This window comes from Sceloporus undulatus, chromosome 2 (genome assembly GCF_019175285.1).
Source record: "Sceloporus undulatus isolate JIND9_A2432 ecotype Alabama chromosome 2, SceUnd_v1.1, whole genome shotgun sequence".
In the NCBI taxonomy this organism is placed as follows: Eukaryota; Metazoa; Chordata; class Lepidosauria; order Squamata; family Phrynosomatidae; genus Sceloporus; species Sceloporus undulatus.
In genome coordinates this window covers 101,428,867-101,447,298 of record NC_056523.1, presented here as the reverse complement: position 1 = coordinate 101,447,298, position 18,432 = coordinate 101,428,867, and the positions used below count along the sequence as shown (strand labels likewise).

General features: G+C 45.2%; 1 protein-coding gene across 8 annotated transcripts in view; it reads left to right on the top strand.

Moving 5' to 3' along the window:
* Positions 1-18,432, top strand: part of RAPGEF6 (Rap guanine nucleotide exchange factor 6) — a 159,978-nt gene that overhangs the window by 71,120 nt on the left and 70,426 nt on the right. For 7 of the 8 annotated variants that reach the window (XM_042449260.1, XM_042449261.1, XM_042449255.1 and 4 more), the window contains exons 3-7: positions 6,320-6,500; positions 7,037-7,173; positions 7,830-7,988; positions 10,464-10,616; positions 17,268-17,432. In XM_042449260.1, the coding sequence (XP_042305194.1) occupies positions 6,320-6,500; positions 7,037-7,173; positions 7,830-7,988; positions 10,464-10,616; positions 17,268-17,432 (795 nt within the window). Of the gene's footprint in view, positions 1-215; positions 693-6,319; positions 6,501-7,036; positions 7,174-7,829; positions 7,989-10,463; positions 10,617-17,267; positions 17,433-18,432 lie in introns of those variants that run through there. The other variant, XM_042449262.1, reaches the window with a different exon arrangement.

Sequence of the window (18,432 nt, the reverse complement as noted above, 5' to 3'; positions counted from 1 at the left end):
TCTCTCTTTGCCTTTCAACCCCAGGATTTCCAAGCAAAATGGGGGACAAGCTAGGGCATACAATGTGTTTGTGTCCTTTGACTCAGCAGCAGCTTGTTAGCTCTGGCTGTGCGGGAAGGCTGAGAGGGAAAACAAAGACAGACAGACAGACAGACAGACACACACACACACACACACACACACACACACACACACACAGAGTGAGAGAGGAGGAGAGCGCGTGCTGGGGCTTCAAACAGGGAACCATTACAAGGCTACAGAGGAAGGTGGGCACTTATTATTTCAGGAAATTTATAAGCATAAACTCATTGCCCTGTCTATAATTCTACCCATGATTTTGGAGTCCATTTTGGGGCATAAATTTTTCAACTTATAGTTGAGTATATACGGTAGGTAAATATACTTAAATACCAAAACTTAAATTACTAAGAAATATGCCAGTATTTTTGTGACTACATTCAAGTAACCAACCCTCTTCCCCAACCTTTTGGTATATTATTTTGTGTTAACAAAATTTCTATATTCCTACAAAATCTAAAATGTTATGTTGACAGTCATCATTAACAGTTGAGTCTATGATGGAATATTCATATGATATACTTATATTTTGCCATGGTGAGATTCAGCTTCACCACTACATGAACGGTGGCTCTCATTGGCAGATGGCACAGTGGCTATCACTGGATGTATAGGTGGGTGGCTATTAGTGCCAAGAGTGTTGGCTCTAAATTCTAACTTTCCCTTTATTTTGCTAGAATAACATGGAATCTGTGTAGCTGACGTAACAAAACAACAACAGTGGAGATTCAAATTAAGATTCAGTACCTGTGGGAAAAGAACTGTGGTTCCAATAAGGATAGCAGCATTGGAAGCAATTCCAAATGAGATTTCATGCAAAATGTTTGCATGAAATTGTCATGAATAGGATCACAATAGCACAATTACTAAAAGTAACACTGCTTCGAACATGCTGCATTATCCAATGAAATTTTGTTTATTCCTAGATTCTTGCATAGTATCTAAATCACTGGTGGTCCAAAATTACAGCCAGTCATATCTAGTAGACTGTGAAACCAATAATATTTTAAAAATTATATTAATAATAGTTTAAACCCTTACACAACCACAGAGCGTATTAGGTTATCCTGTGTCGCCCACCACCTTTCAAACTGCTTCACAAAATGGCTGTGAGGAAAATGGGGATTGCTGTGGTCATTTATGAACAGGAATAGTGATAAATTCTGAATTTACTTCTCACTTTCTCATAGAATCATAGAGTTGGAAGAGACCACAAGGGCCATCCAGTCCAACCCCCTGCCATGCAGGAACTCTCAATCAAAACATCCCCAACAGATGGCCATCCAGCCTCTGTTTACACACCTCCAAAGAAGGAAATTCCACTACATTCCAAGGGAGTGTGTTCCACTGTCGAGCAGCCCTTACTGTCAGGAAGTTCCTCCTAATGTTGAGGCAAAATCTCTTTTCCTTTAGCTTGCATCCATTGCTCCGGGTCCTAGTCTCTAATTTACCAGAAATCAGACTGGATGAGGGCAAGCAAATTAAAGCTAAATCTAGAAGAGATCTGGGAATAGGGATTCAGCTGTGTTAGGTGGAGTTACTCTTCCCCTGAAAATGCAAGTTTGTAGTTTGGGAGTTGTAAAGGGATCCCCTTCCTGTTTCTGAATAGGAGAGGGCACTCCTTGAGATCAGCTAGCTGCCATCACTCACTGATTTTAACACACTTGAACCAGTAACTCAGTGGGAAGTTACAGAGGGATTTGCACTTTTTCCACGTCAGACTCTGCAGAAGTTTTCCCTTCTCCTTCCCTTGTGGGACATGAAAATCCTATATGCATATACACACTGAGCATTAAAAGAGTATAGGGATCTTTAAAGGAAAACTTTATTCTAAGTAAGCAGTCTATATTGGAAAAAGGATATCTTCTACATGAAGGCTCCCCCCCCCTTTTCAGGCATTACTTAAGAATAGTTACATAATTAAAAACAGCCTATGTCATATTCAGTTGAGATTAAAAAGAAACATACTGTCTATAAATTGAGAAATTTATGCCCCAAAATTGACCCCTAAATCCCAGGTCAAATTATTTACGGGTCAATATGGTAATGTGATAGCAGCTCTTTCAGATTTCTCCATATATTCAGGAGAGCAGTTTCTTTCTCTTTTGAGCCAAGCAGAAAGTCCTGGGTGATTAATTGCTTTTAAACAAAAAAACAGAATCCTCTTGCACCGTGATGCCGGCAGCTGTTTGGGGAGTAAAGGATGAAACAAAAGCTCAAACAAAAAGCCTCAACTAAAAAGCTTCTTGCTGCGCACACACATACACACAACTTACTTTACTCTCAACTTACCCACGGGTCATGATAGCATCCATAATTTTGGCTCCAAAACCTGCCCTCGACTTATACATGAGGTCGACTTATAATTGAGTATATACAATAATTTCCCTAACATGACTAGCTACACACTCCTGTTCTACTCACAATACCGGTGGAGTCTGAGCCTTGGATATTCATGCAGAGTCTGGAAGTCTTGAGACCTTTGTCCAGTCTTGACTGAGCTTCAGCTAGGTGGGGCAGGAGCACTATTCATTTGTCTTTCCTTTTTCTACTGTCTTTGTTTTCTCTGTGCCTTATGGCACCCCAAGGTTTTATATCCCTCACCCAGGAAGCATCTTGAAGCTTTAGCCCTAGTGGTAATCTTACTGGGCAATTTTTTCTTCTGATCTCTGACTCTTCCATGATACTGCCCTGAATAAATGTAACTTAAAACAAACACATCTTGAACCCTTTGTTTACCTGGAGGGGAGGCCTTACCTGTCAGTTGTTTTGCCCAGATAATGGAAGAATACATTGTCACAGCAGTACTCCTGGATTTATCTGTGATATGGAGTGTATTTGCACAGTTAAAGCTAATCCACCAACTGTGCCCATTCCTGGAGAAGTCAGATCTGGCCACAGTAACACATGCCTTGGTTACATCCTGTTTGTATGGTGACAGTGATTAATTTATTTGTACCTTGCTTTTTTCCAAAAATGGGGAAACCCTCTAGATGGGATTAGCTTTGAAAAGTGCTCAGAAACTTCATTCGGTTGAAAGAGCTGTAGCTGGATTGTACAGAACTCCCTTGTTGCAACTGTTCTACTGGCTGCTGGCCAGTTTCTGGGCACAATTCACAGAGTGCTGGTGATGACGTATAAAGACATACACAGCTGGAGTCCAGGCTATTTGAAAAACTGTATCTTCTTTTATGAGGTCATTAGATCTCTAAGATCATCTGCAGATGCCCTTCTTTATGTCCCACTACTTTCTCAGGCTCACCTGGTGAGAACAAGGGAGAGGGCCTTCTAAGTGACTGCTTCCAGTCTTGGGAACACCCTCCTTGGTGAGGCCACTATTGCTCCCTCCTTCCTCTCCTTCCGTCAACAACTGAAAACATTCTTACGCCACCAGACTTTTAGAAATTGAATGGGGGTGGGCTCTTAACAATGCACTATGCAGTTTTATTGTTTGATGTTTTGTTGTGTACCTTCAAGTCATTTCCAGCTTATGACAGCCTAAGAGATTTTCGTGGCAAGATTTGTTCAGAGAAGTTTTGCCACTTCTTCCTTGGAAGTCCAGTGGGTTATCAGATGTTTTTGTTGTACAGTGGTACCCCGGGTTACGAATTTAATTCGTTCCGCCGCCGCGTTCGTAACCCGAAATCCTTCGTAAGCCGAAAAAGCCATAGGCGCTAATAGCGAAAGCCGCGATTTCGTGCGAAAAAGCGCCGAAAAGCACCAAAAATTTTTTCGTAACCCGAAATAACCTTCGTAACCCGGAACAGTTTTTTTCTATGGATTTTTTTCGTAACCCGGAAATTTCGTAAGGCGGCGCATTCGTATCCCGGGGTACCACTGTATTGTCAATGCCATTTATAACAGTAAAAAGTAATGAGATAGATTGTGCTTTTATTGAAATAAGAATTTGTAAAGTTAGAAAAATGATGATGTGAACTTCCTTAGTAAATGTTTTTTTCAAAGAAAATGCTACTGTAGTGCTAATTTTTACAAATGGCAAAGGGCTCTACAGTATTTTTAAAATGACATATGGCCCTCCTCACCAGGAGTTTTGTATGACAACCATATAAAAATGAAAGTCCTTTACTCCTTGGATGAATTGTAAAGACTTTTATAAAGGACTGTGGTGCTTTCTGCACCGCCATTTGGGACGTCTTCCGGACGTCCCATTTTAAAAAAGGGGCGTCTCTTATAGACGCCCCTGGGCCTAGTACGGACTCTGTCCGTACAAGATGGCGCCGGCCCTTCTACATGGCCGGCACCATCTTTGCGTATCGGACGCTGAGCGTCCGTACGCGTCGCGCCGCTTGTGACGTAGCGAGCGCGCCCCTGGCACCTCGCTACGTCGCAAACACGACGGAAAAAGAAGCTCCATTTTGGAGCTTCTTTTTCAGTCCGCGCGGGAGTCGGGCCGTGTGAAGGCTCCGGCTCCCCTGTGGACCTACTGGCGGCGGCGGCAGACCGCCACAAAGCGGCGGTCTGTACCCCGCCTGAGTCTCCACATAGTCATGGAAAGTCTGAACTTCTCTAACTGAGAGCTAGTTGGTTTTCCTAAGGATATCTGACCTTGTCTACCTTCAGATTAATAATAATAATAATAATAATAATAATAATAATAATAATAATAATAATAATAATAATAATAGATTTATTTCTAGCCCGCCCAATCACAAAGAATCTGAGCGGGTTACAACAATAAAATACAACAAATTACAAAAGAGTTAAAAAATCAAACCCTAGACCTACCACCACCACCCATTCCCAGTACTAAAACAGAATTAAACAGTAATAATATTAAAACATTTAAAACATTGAACAACCAAAAAATAGGCAGAAACATTGGCGGGGGGAAATAGACAGATGAGGGGACAAATATCTCTATATCTGGGGAGGGTAACTAAGTTGGAAAGGCCTGCCGGAAGAGATCCATCTTGAGTGCTTTCTTAAAAGCTACCAGAGTGGAAATGTGACGGATCTCCTCCGGCAGGTCGTTCCATAGTTTAGGAGCAGTAGTAGAAAAGGCCCTCTGGGAGACAGATGTTAGCCTAGATTTTTTTTGGCTGTAGTAGATTTCTTCCAGAGGACCTTAGTGTGTGGGACGGACACTAAATTTAAATTTATCTTCATCATATGAAATGCTCTAGTGGCATGTACAGTGGTACCTCGGGATACGAAATACCCAGGTTACGAATTTTTCGGGATACGAATAAATCCCATAGGGATTTATTGTTTCGGGTTACGAAAGTTTTTTCGGGTTACGAAAAAACTCCGGCGCTGTTTTAAATGGAGCCGCGGCAGAGCCGCGGCTTTTTTCCCCATTAGCGCCTATGGCAATTCGGCTTACGAAGGTTTTTCGGGTTACGAAATTAGCCGCGGAACGAATTAATTTCGTAACCCGAGGCACCACTGTACCTAATAATTCTTCTATCCATATTAATTTTTTTACAGGCTCGGTATGGTGTAACCAAAATAAATTTTGTTAAGGCTTCTTCCTGCAGCACAAAGTTCCTTCATAGAATTGATAATCTCTGTGGTCTTTGATTACATTTATCATTTTATTAAAGACTACTTTAATATTGCATGGGTTTTAACTGTAATCGGCCCTTCTTATACACAGATTTTTTATACACGGATGGAAGCATCCACAGTGTGAAAATGTTCAAAAAAAGTATAAATTTCAAACCTTGATTTTCCATTTTTTATAAGGGACACCATTTTGCTATGTCATTATATTTGATGGGACTTGAGCATACACGAATTTTGTTACCCACGGGGGATCTTGGAACTAAACCCCAGCGTATAACAAGGGTCCACTGTATATCTGGAGAGCTGAGTAACCTGTGGAACTGGATAAGAATTCATACATCTTTTAATAACCAATAATACAAAAGCTAGTGTGACCTGGAAAAATATTTTTGTCATAATGCAAGAATAGCAGAGAATAGCATAGCCGTATAGTTTAGCTAGAATGTAACATTTGTTATTCACAGGCTTTGTTATTTAAATGATAATTCAACCTAGATGAAATATTCTTGACTTTCTCTAGTCATATTTGTCCAAATATGATAAGCCACCTAAGCTAGTGAGTATAGCTTGCTTGTCCACAGGGCTGCTTGAGGCTTGATTGTGGAAGCTGTTCACCTGGAAGGTCGGTGGTAGGCCCAGAGCAAAGTATCTTATGCTACAGTGTATGTACTCAATGTTCAACAGCTTGAAGATAATTCACTGATTTTATATACAGGCTACAGAAAGTGAGATGGGAGATGTAGATTTAACTGGTCTCCCAGAAGCACCAGTAGATTCTGAGGATGAAGAAGAAGAAGATGAAGACATTGATAGAACCTCAGATCCCCTGCTGGGACGAGACGTTGTACGGGAGTGCCTTGAAAAAGAACCTGCTGACAAAACAGATGATGACATTGGTAAGAAGTAAAAAGACTTTTTCTATAAGCAGAGTCCATCTTGAACTTAATAGACCATCTAGCTTGCTGCGCAGGCTCTCAATTTAGATGTTAATGGCATAAAAATAATTTTAAATTAATGAAGCAATGACTTACATATACACATGTGTGTGCACAAACAAGTGAACTGAATTATACAGGTACTAATCTACATGTAGCCTCCATGTGTGGGGAGGTATCAGCAGACTTGGAGGACTCTAGAGTTTTCAGAAGCATAAAATACCTATGAGATGGGTGGTCCAAAATAATGCATATTTGACATGCTTGGTCGAAACAAAACTGACTGACAGTTGAGGCAGAGATAGGAATAGAAAGAAAAGGGCAGGGCAGTAAAATGGGGTATCCTGAATGATGATGTGGCTAGCTAGACTTCTGAGCCGATGCATTCTACATTGTAATATTTTGTTTGAGGTCCCACTTTACATATATGTGAAACACAGTTTAATGAAGTATTGCCTTGTTTTATTTCTAACACACATTCATTTTTCTTTGGCTAGAACAATTATTGGAATTCATGCACCAGCTTCCTGCTTTTGCAAACATGACTATGTCTGTAAGACGAGAACTGTGCTCAGTGATGATATTTGAAGTGGTAGAGCAAGCAGGAGCCATCATCCTCGAAGATGGTCAAGAAGTAAGTAGGATGTAATGGCATGGACATATTGCTTCGCTCATCTCAAACACCACTAGTATAAATACATACTTGATTTTTCTCTGTCAAATAAAAAGGATGAACCTTTTAACAATGTTAAATGAAAATAGATGAGGCCATCCCTCCCCAATGCCAACAGAAGCTTTCTTGTGTCCAGCCGTTTACAGTGCTGTCTTTAATTTCTTGCAAACCCTGAAGCCCATCATTTAAGCCTTTCCTATTCACATTCCTGTGACATGGATGTAGCTTCTCCAATCTCTCTGCTCCTCATGTTGTACTGTATCCACAATGGTATATCAGGTGTACATTTACAAATACCATCGTGAAATACCATGTGCCTGTTTGAAAATCCTTGAAGAATTTGTGTCATCTTAAAGCACACTTACTTTTTGGAGAGCACACTACAGATTGTCATATTCTGTACCTTTTATTCAGCTTGTTGATTTTGCTTCTCCTGGTGTGATGGAAGGATACTGGTTGCTGACATAACTTAATGGATTAGTCCATTTCCCCCCCATCTTGTTGCATCATTATCACAAGGACACTTTAACCATCCAATGAGAAAGTATAGTGATGGCTGAGATAATTTGATGGTGGGTAAGGTAATTGATATAGTTATTATTATGTTTTTCTTCTAGCTGGATTCTTGGTATGTTATTTTAAATGGCACTGTTGAAATCAGCCATCCAGATGGGAAAACAGAAAGTCTATGTATGGGAAATAGCTTTGGGATTACTCCTTCCCTGGAAAAGCAGTACATGAATGGTGTGGTTAGAACCAAAGTAGATGACTGCCAGGTAAGATAACATCGTAGTAAAATGTTACACCATTTTGAATCTTAACCTGAAATCATTTAATCTATTTCGTATTTATATTCTGAATGGAACATCTTACTTGTTGTTGAACTATAGTCGTCCCTTGACATACATGGCTTTGACACTTGCAGTTTGGATGATTCATGAGTTTGTCCCACCTGCTTGCGCACTCCTTCTCCTCCTTCTTGGGCTTTTCCCCTTGGGGGAAAAAGCCTAGGAAGGAGGAGCAGCCTGGAAGGGTACAGGCCTCTCTGCACTGTCCCTGATGTTACAGCTGGCGTCCCGCAGCCATCTATAGCACCAGGAAAGAGGGAGGAACTATCACCCCCTGCGCCTTCCCCCATGCTACAGCCAGCTTCTCTCAGCCAGCTGTAGCAGCGGGGAACAGCTATCACCGGGGAGGGGAGAGGGGAGGAGTGACCACACACCCCTGTGTGCTTTCTCTGGTATTATAGCCAGTTTCCCTCAGCCAGCTATAGCATCAAGGAAGAGGAAGGAGCAATTGCTCCCCCACCTTCCCTAGTGTTATAGCTGGCTGAGGGAAGCTGGATATAGCACTGGGGAAGAAGGAGGAGTGATCGCGGGAGCCACCCCCCCATGCCTTTCCCAGTGCTACAGCCGGCTTCCCTCAGTGAAGAGGGAGGAGCAATCATGTGCCTTCCCCCCACGCCTTTTCTGGTGCTACAGCTGGCTGAGGGAAGCCAGCAATAGCACCGGGGAAAGCACTGGTGGTGCACACACACTTCCCTCGTGCATTGTGCCCCTAACTCCTGTAAAAGTGGAGGACCAAGGGTATAACCATCCTTCCTGCTTGCTCACATTCTCTGTTGGAGGAACAGGAATATGTGCATTGCATTGTATTCTTTTATATGAAATGTGAGGTGTGGTCTGCTAATATCAACTCAGCATAGAAAATGACTTGGGTCCAGGGTATTTGAAGGACCATACTTCCCTTTATGAGCCTGTTAGAGCTTTAAAATCATATGGAGAGACCCTTCTTTCTGTCCCACCATCTTCTCAGGGTCAGTTGATAGGAGCAAGGGAGGTGCCTGCTCCCACACTCTGGAACTCCCTCCCCAGGGAGGCCAGAATGGCCCTGTCCTTGCTTTCCTTCCAATGGTAGGTCAAGATATTTTTGTGCCATCAGGCTTTATCAACTTACTAGGATTGAACTTTTAATGCTGTGCAGTTCTATTTTTAAGGTTAGTATACAGTCTTTTAATGTATTTTAATATTTTCAATGTTTAATGTTTTAAAAACATGAATTGTTTCATCCTTTTAAAACTTATATTTATGCTTTTAATGCTCATGTATTGTTTTAATTTGTATTGTTTTAAATATGTTGTTTCCCACTTCAAGCTCTATTATCATGAGAAGGGCAAGATACAAATGAATAATAATCATTGTCATCATAATCATAATACAGTCGACCCTTTACATCTGCGATTTTGACTTTTGCGGATTTGATTATTCACAGATTCAATTAATATGTTCTCTCTGGGAATCTCTAGGTCCTCCAGCATGACTGTGTGGGCAATGTTTGCCAAACGTTGCACTGCAGGACCTAGAGATTCCTTGAGAGAACACTTCTCTAGGCATTTGTAGGTCCCCCAGCAGAATTCTATGGTCAACCTCTGGCAAATGGTGACCCTAAAATTGCATTGGAGGACCTAGAGATTCTTTGAATAGTGTTCTCTCAGGCTAAAATAAATAATGTTTTATTATTTGTTGTTTTCCACTTTGACAGGGGTCCTGTGTACCATACTGTAATAGAAGAGAGGGAACTCTGAGGTCTTCAGCTCAAAATGTTATCTACATTTTGCTGCTGTATATGTATATATGTTTCAACTATGAACTGTTGTAATGAGAAGGCAAATCAGTAGCTACATGAATGTTAACATGGCTAATAAAGGTTTTTGTAGACTTGAGCCTATTTCCTCAGATGTATGTGGGCCAGTAGGCTCAGGTCTACAAAAGCTCATGTTATCAACTTCTCTCTTTCAGTTAGGGCCCGAACAGATGTGCTGAAAAAGTCAGCTTCCTCACTGCTTTGGGTGTGGCGATTAGATGATGCACACCCCCAAGACGTGCCAAAGCTGCGTCTGGGCTGCCGAACCTGGTCCAAAAAGGAGTGTTTTTTCCCCACTCCAATTTGGGCCCATGGCAGAGAGGTCCCTCAGGACCGCAGTGTGTGGTTGCCATGGTTCCGAGGCATCTTGGGCAGAAGCCACCCCTTCGTGCCAGTCTGTTTCCCCCCTTAATCTCAAAAGTGTTGCAAAATCCCTTTGCATGCTGATTTTGTGGACTAACACAGCTGTGTCTTTGAATTCTACTAACACGGTTGTAGAAGTACATGTAATATTATGTCTCTATTGCATTACATATATCCAGGCCCAGCCAGTGGACTTAAAAAAATTATTTCTGGTTACTAATTGTCCTTCTGTTATTTTGGAATAGTTTGTGTGTATAGCCCAGCAGGACTACTGGCGAATTCTAAACCATGTAGAAAAAAATACACACAAAGTTGAAGAAGAAGGAGAAATTGTTATGGTGAAGGAGCACAGAGAGCTGGACCGCAGTGGAACCAGGAAAGGACACATAGTTATTAAGGTGATCAGAAACAAAACCTTACTAAAGATTTAGAAGTCTTGCCATATTCCTTATTCTTATTCAACATTCATGACTTCTAGCATAATATATAGTAATGTATATTGTGTGGTTTTCATCTTCTTAAAAGAGTTCATCTGTATACACTCAAATAACTATATGAAGGAATGTGTCCCTGGGTAATTTAGAGTAATGCAGTATTTCTTCTTCGTGGTCTCTGCGAATCATACAAATGGGTTGTACTGCGCCTGCGCAGTGCCTTCGGAAACTTCTGGAATCACTAGGCAAAGTACTCTTTGCAACATGTTGAAACTTTTTGGCGGTAGCTCCGCCCATCCCTTATAAAGCCCCTGCCTTCCCGCTCTTTCCCCAGTTCCTTTTTTCCGCCGCGTTAGCTGCTTAGGGAACTTCGCTGTTGGAAATCTCAGTTTGGAATCACGTTTTTGACCTCGGACCGTTATTTGACCACTCTTTGACTTGACCATTATTGACCATTTGGCTTGGACTCTGGACTGTGTTTTCGCTCGCTCCTTCTGATTTGGCAATCTTCCCGGACCGGCATTGACCTCGGACTGTCTGACTACAAGTTGTGAGTGGACCATGCCATCAGTCCCCTTTAAGAAATGTTCTGTTTGCGGGGGTAAGATTCCCGGTCAAGACCCCCACTCGGCTTGCCTTTTTTGTTTGGGCGAGACGCATGTTCCTGCATCCTGTGCCCTGTGCAAATCCTTAACCCCTCAGGCCAGGAAAAATAGGGAGACTAGATTGAAGGCCGCTATTTATACGAAGGTTTTCACCGCGGGCGCTATGTCTTCCCTACCGGCTCCCTTCACGGCCGCAAACCCGTTACCGACTTTGCCTGAGACTCCGGCCCAACTTACTCCCGCCGAGCCTGATAGAGCTGGAGATGTTGCTCCCACCTCATCATCCGCTCCTCGAGCTTCCCTGGATGCCCCGGTCACCGAGGCCCCGCTAGAAGGCGCACCTCGATCCTCCAAGAAGGATAAACAGGAGAAGCGCAAAAAGAGCTCGACGGAGGGCCGCGCTTCAGACAAGGATTCGAGCTCCCACAAGGGTCCTGCCTCGAAATCCTCTGTCCCTCAGGCCTCTACCGCCAAGGCCTTAAAGTCTCCAGACCCGGCCAAGGCCCAGGCCACCGTGCCACTGGCGCCTTCGGCTTCAAAGAAGTCCCGTGCGAGGTCCCCGGACGGAGGACACTCGGCCGCCAAGCGCCACCGTTCTGAGAAACGGGATACAGACGGGTCCAGACATAAGGAGACCCCCCGAGAGCCATCGGATGCCGATCGGAGGCCTTCAGATCCTTGCTCCGCGGCTAGAGCCCTCCAGACCCCCGAGACCGTCAACACCCGTCCCGGGCGCCGAAACACTTCTCCATCCGGATCTCGGCCCCTCTCGACGTTCCGTCACGCTCCGGAGGACATTATTGTGGACCTTTCCGAGCCGGCGTCACCTGCCAGCCCGAGGGAGGACAGGCGATCCCCCACCCCGATGCCCGCGTCGATGGTCCACCAGGCCTTAGTGCATCGTGCCGCTTCGCCATCTCCTCCGCGCCCCTCCAAGGCCGACTATTTCTACGATGAGGTGACGGACACCTACTGCATGGCTGTTCCTCGCGACTCCATCAAGTCCCACTTCAGGCCACCTGCTGAGAGACCTAGACCACGTGCATCCTCTAGGCCCTCCCGCGCGCCTAGCCGCGTTTCGGCAGCCACCGATCTGGAGGTCGTTGATCTGGAGTCAAGACAGGAGACATCCTCTCAGGCTCGCTACCATCCTGGAGACGACTCGGATGCCTCTTCTGAAGACAACTATCGGCCGTCCAATCAGGAGTTCGCCCAACCGGGTGCAGTGTCCCCCTCGGACGACGTACGCACATTTGCCGAGCATGTGATTAAGATGGCGAACGCTCTTGATATTCAATTCGCCCAGACAGAAGATGAGGCCTCTGATCCAATTGAGAGGAGGATTCATGGCAAGCTCCCCACTCCACCTGCCATTCCTCTGCTCCCCTCATTGGAAAAGTTAGCCAGACGTTCGTGGGCAGCCCCAGCATCGACAGCTGCTAGTAACAGGAAGATCGAATCCCTGTACAGAGTGGCTCCGCGTCCGACATGGCTGCTTGAACATCCGCGCCAGAACTCGGCCATCGGGGAGGGTTCCCAACGCGCCTCCACTCCTAAAGCTTCCTTGATGCCGTCGGATAGAGAGGCTAAGAAGATCGATGCCCTCGCTAAAAAGGCCTACTTTTCTTCGGCCCTGGGGATGAGAGTAGCCAATTACAACGCGTGTATGGGCGCATACATACAATGGCTCATGGAGAAGATCTCCCCTCTCATTCCTGACCTTCCCAACGACTCCCAAGGCATCCTCTCCGAGGTTCGGGACGAGGTTCATTCAATTGGCAGCTGGATCATCACATCGGTGAGACATTCTACTGACTGTGCCGCGAAATCCATGTCAGCAGCCATCGCCTTGCGAAGACATGCATGGTTGAGGTCCTCCGACTTGAACCAGAATGCCCGCTCCACAATCGAGGACATGTCCTTCGATGAAGATGGCCTCTTCCACCGCGAAACGGACGAGAAGTTGAATTTCAAGTATAGGATGAGGACCGCGGCCAAGAAATACGGTATGTCGTCCTCTCCTCAGGCTTCTTCCCGTAAGCGCTTTACAGGCATCCGCCAGTGGTATGGCCAGGGCCAGAGGCCCTACCAGCAAGACCGCCCGTTCCAGCGTCAGGACCAGTCCAGACAGCGCTATCCCTCCCAATCCTCTTCTTCTTTGGGACGTCGTTCTGGCTCCAAGTACAAAAAAGGCTACAGGAGGCAGGATCCCGAACAGAACAAAAAGAGGAACTGAGGGGACGCCGCGTACTCCGTCACCCCTTCTTCTCCTGTCTTCCTAGATAGACTGAGGCCATTTTCCACCATCTGGGCCTCTATTTCCACCGATTCTTGGGCTCTTACCATCGTCCGTAGGGGTTATGCCCTTGAATTCGAAGAACTCCCACCAACCAGAGTTTTCCTTTCCACCCTCCCCTCGGACACCCTTCTTGACGAAGTACGCACCCTCTTAGCAAAGGGCGCTATCTCACCGATAGACGCCGTGGACTTTCCTAGATGTTTCTTCTCTTGCTATTTTACAGTCCCCAAGGCCGATGGGGGCATCAGGCCCATACTAGACTTAAGAGCCCTTAACGCCTATCTCTCCTACAGGCGTTTTCGTATGGTAACGCTTGCCTCTATCTTACCTTTATTGCACCAGGGCCTGTGGTTTGCGACGATCGACCTAAAGGACGCCTACTTCCATGTCAGCATCCGCGAGAGTCACCGCAGATTCTTGGCCTTTGCCGTCGGGACCGACGCCTACAAGTACAACGTCCTCCCCTTCGGTCTGTCCACAGCCCCTCGAGTTTTCACCAAGTGCATGGCACCTGTAGTATCCCATCTACATCGCCGGGGCATCAGAGTCTTCCCGTACCTGGACGACTGGCTGCTGGTGGCGCCATCGGACCAAGAGCTCAGCCGTCACATTGCCGAAACCTTAGAGCTCCTACGAAGTCTGGGACTGGTCGTGAACCTCAAGAAGTCTCAACTACTGCCCTCCAGGTGCATAAGGTTCGTCGGCTCGACCCTCGACTCAAACACTTGTGTCGCATCCTTGCCCTCCGACCGTTTTCTAGCTCTCGCCCGAGCCATCGGAAGATGTGTCGGCCGAAGAAGAGTAGTTGCCAGGGACGTCCAGGTAGCCCTAGGGCATATGGCGTCAACAACCTTCGTAACACCGTGGGCAAGACTCCGGTCCCGACCTCTCCAGTCCTGGTTTCTTTCCGCCTTCGACCCAGAGACAGACCACCCGTCACATCATCTCACGATCCCGAGACCAGTCGCTCGCTCCCTCCGCTGGTGGCTCGACTCCTGGAACGTTTGCGCCGGCATGCCTTTTTCTCAACCCCAGCCGGAGGTTGTGCTGACCACCGACGCATCAGAGGACGTATGGGGAGCCCACACCACGGACTTGTGGACCAAAGGCCAGTGGTCCCAGGACGAAAAGAGGCTGCACATCAATGCCCTGGAGCTGCTGGCGGTACAGAAGGCTCTAAGGGTCTTCGAATCCTCTCTATCCGACAAGGTTGTTCAGCTCAGGACGGACAACACCACCGTCATGTATTACCTGAACAAACAGGGAGGAACCAGATCTCGTACGCTACTCGACATCACACTCGAGGTCTGGGACTGGTGCATAGACCGGAACATCCTACTCCAGGCAGTGCACCTGCCGGGTATCCAGAACGACCTGGCGGACCTTCTCAGCAGGTCTCCGTCCCAGTGCCACGAGTGGAAACTCCACCCCGACACGGTGCTCGACCTCTTCAGTCGGTGGGGAACCCCACAAATAGACTTGTTCGCGACTGTCCACAACACCCATTGTCCCCAGTTCTGCTCCCGAACGCCGAACGAACAATCCCTCAGGGACGCGTTCGGGTTCCTCTGGTCGGGGGTTATGCTGTACGCGTTTCCCCCCTTCCCGCTGATCACCAGGACAGTCTCCAAAATGACATCGGATGCCACGGATGCCATCCTGATCACTCCATGGTGGCCGGGACAGCCTTGGTTCCCCTGCCTCCTCCATCTCTCCCGGACCAACTTCCTCCGGATCGAACACAGACCAGATCTCCTCACGGTTCAAGAGGGTCGGGTTCGACACCCGGACATCGACACCCTTCCCCTGGTAGCGTGGAGGATCCATCCCTAGTACGGCTACCGTCCCCCGTACGCAGAGTCATTCTGGCTGCCCACAAGCCAGCTACTCAGAAGTCCTATGCTTTGAAATGGAACAGGTTCACCAGGTTCCTAGCCAGCAGACAACTGTCTCCAGCCCAAGACACGACACTGGTGGTCCTGGACTTTTTGATGTCTTTGATCGACTCAGGCCTTTCTCTCACCTCCGTCAAGTGTTACTTGTCGGCCATCTGTTCTTCTTTTCAGTTTAATGGCAAGCCCTCCTTTTTCAAGGACCCCTTGGTAAAGAGTTTTCTCAAGGGATGCAGCAACCTCCATCCGCAGGCATCTCTACCACCCCCGGCCTGGAGCCTTGATGCGGTGCTACGATCACTACAGTCCAAACCGTTCGAACCCTTGGCCACTACGGACATCAGACTGCTAACTTGGAAAACAGTTTTTCTGGTGGCCATCACCTCTGCCCGCCGTGCGGGCGAGCTCTGTGCCTTGCGTCGAGACCAACCATACCTCAAATTTCACCTGGACAAGGTAGTTCTTAGAACAGACATTACTTTCTTGCCCAAGGTTGTCTCTGTGTTCCACATGTGCCAGGACATTGTTCTCCCGACTCTGGCCCCGAACCCGACCACCGATACCGAGCGAGCTCTGCACACCTTGGACGTTCGTAGGGCCCTGGCTTTTTACCTCGACAGGACTAGAGACTCTAGCCGCTCCGAAAGACTGTTCCAGTGCTATTCGGAGTCCAAAAAAGGACTGCCTGTGTCGGCTCAGAGACTCTCCAAGTGGGTTTCTAACACTATTTGTTTATCTTATGAGCTCTTGGGTAAACCCTTGCCAGCTAGGGCTCGGTCTCACACTACCAGGGCAGTTGCAGCATCTTCTGCCTTTCTGTCAGGTGTGCCCTTGGATGACATCTGCAAAGCTGCAGTGTGGTCACAACCTATGACTTTCATCAAGCATTACAGGTTGGACACCAGGGCCAGGGGAGATGCAGCCTTTGGGAGGGCTGTCCTGTTGTCTGGTTTGCACTGACTATGGTCTGGGGTGCACATGTTGTTTTTTCCCTTTGCATCACTTGCAAACAAGATGTTTATCAGACTCCTGGGTTCATGATACTATTGGGTTGAGTTCATGAGGTTGTTGGTTGTTTATCTTAACCATTATGGTGATAATAATAACAACACCAATTAGACCACTGCTTTGTGTCTTTCTTGCTTTATTGGTATTAGCAATAGTGTTGGAGACAAGGTTAATATGACACTCCCTCCTCCACTGACCTTAGCTCGCCAGTCTCAACCCATTTGTATGATTCGCAGAGACCACGAAGAAGAAGGACAGGTTGCTTACCTGTAACAGTATTTCTTCGAGTGGTCATCTGCGAATACATACAAATCCCGCCCATCCTCCCCTCAGTGTCCTGCTCTTTATTGGCTCACCCTTATCGCCTACTTGGCGGAAAAATTGCGGAACTGGGGAAAGAGCGGGAAGGCAGGGGCTTTATAAGGGATGGGCGGAGCTACCGCCAAAAAGTTTCAACATGTTGCAAAGAGTACTTTGCTTAGTGATTCCAGAAGTTTCCGAAAGCACTGCGCAGGCGCAGTACAACCCATTTGTATGTATTCGCAGATGACCACTCGAAGAAATACTGTTACAGGTAAGCAACCTGTCCTTCGCCCTTTGGAAACACTGAACTCATCTGTGCATCAATATCCAGAAGATATTCTGAAAAGAAATATTTATTTAAGATGAGAAATATTTATCTAAAATGAAATTTAGGGATTGGGTTTATGTAATACTATATGTTACATACATTGGCTAATATTACAAACTGATGATACTGTTTCTCAGAGAAATTGAGTGCTTGCATTAATTTCAGTTTTTTATTTGTAAGGCAACACCTGAACGCCTGATTATGCATTTGATTGAAGAACACTCTATCGTGGATCCAACATACATTGAAGACTTCCTGTTAACATACAGGACATTTTTGTCAAGTCCCCTAGAAGTTGGGGACAAGCTCTTGGAGTGGTTTCAAGTAGACAGTCTCAGGGACAAGGTTGGTTCATCAATCAAGAATTACCAATTTTGGTTTAGCTTGATCTTGTGTACTGGAAATAAGTCTCATTCTCATTATTTATGTTTATTTGAACTTTCTGATATACAGTACAACAAGTAACAATATTGTGAAACATAAAGAGACTGGAGTATCATTTGAAATCAGACTCACTGAAGAAAATCTGTAATAATAATAACTAATACATATTTTTATTCACAGTGCATTGAAAATAAACAGCATGCCAAATGAAGTTAATCTTCTTGCCATCTTCTTTTATTTTTTGTATAGTTGCTTGGTCCTGGCTACATTTCATGGGTTCATTATGGAAGACCCTGGAATTCTTATTGGATTTTTTTAAAAAAAACACCTAAAATGAAGTATATGCATTTTTGATCCAATAAAACATTTAGCTTGTAGAGCAAAGGGTAGAACTGATGTCTCTTCCAACTCTGTGATTCTGTTATGGAAAAATCTGTTGAGCTCACTAAGAGCCTTCCTCCTACACTTAGGTGAAAAAAATTAATTTGCTAGAAATAAGTTAATCTTGAATATATTTTCAAAGCATCCAGTAGTGACTTAAATAATGACTCTTGATGTGTCTTTATGGCTGGATATTTCAACTTTTGTTTTTCATCTGTTTACTACTGTATCCATTTCAACTAAGGTTGTGTTGGGATGAATTGATGGACTAGCAGAGAGCATAATTTAAACTGAAAAGTGTTTTGGTTTGTTTAAAGAAATTATTCTCCTCCCAAAATGTAAACAGCTGGTTGTCTTAAGACTATGAGGATGGGAAGTATGTTTTTTTTAAAAAAAAGTTTACATTTTAAAACTTTGAAACCTTTAATGTTACATATGACACCTAAAGTTGTATATTTATATATAATACAGTGGGCTCTCCTTATCCGTGGACTTGCCATCCATGGATTATTATTATTATTATTATTATTATTATTATTATTATTATTATTATTATCCTTTATTTATGAAGCGCTGTAAA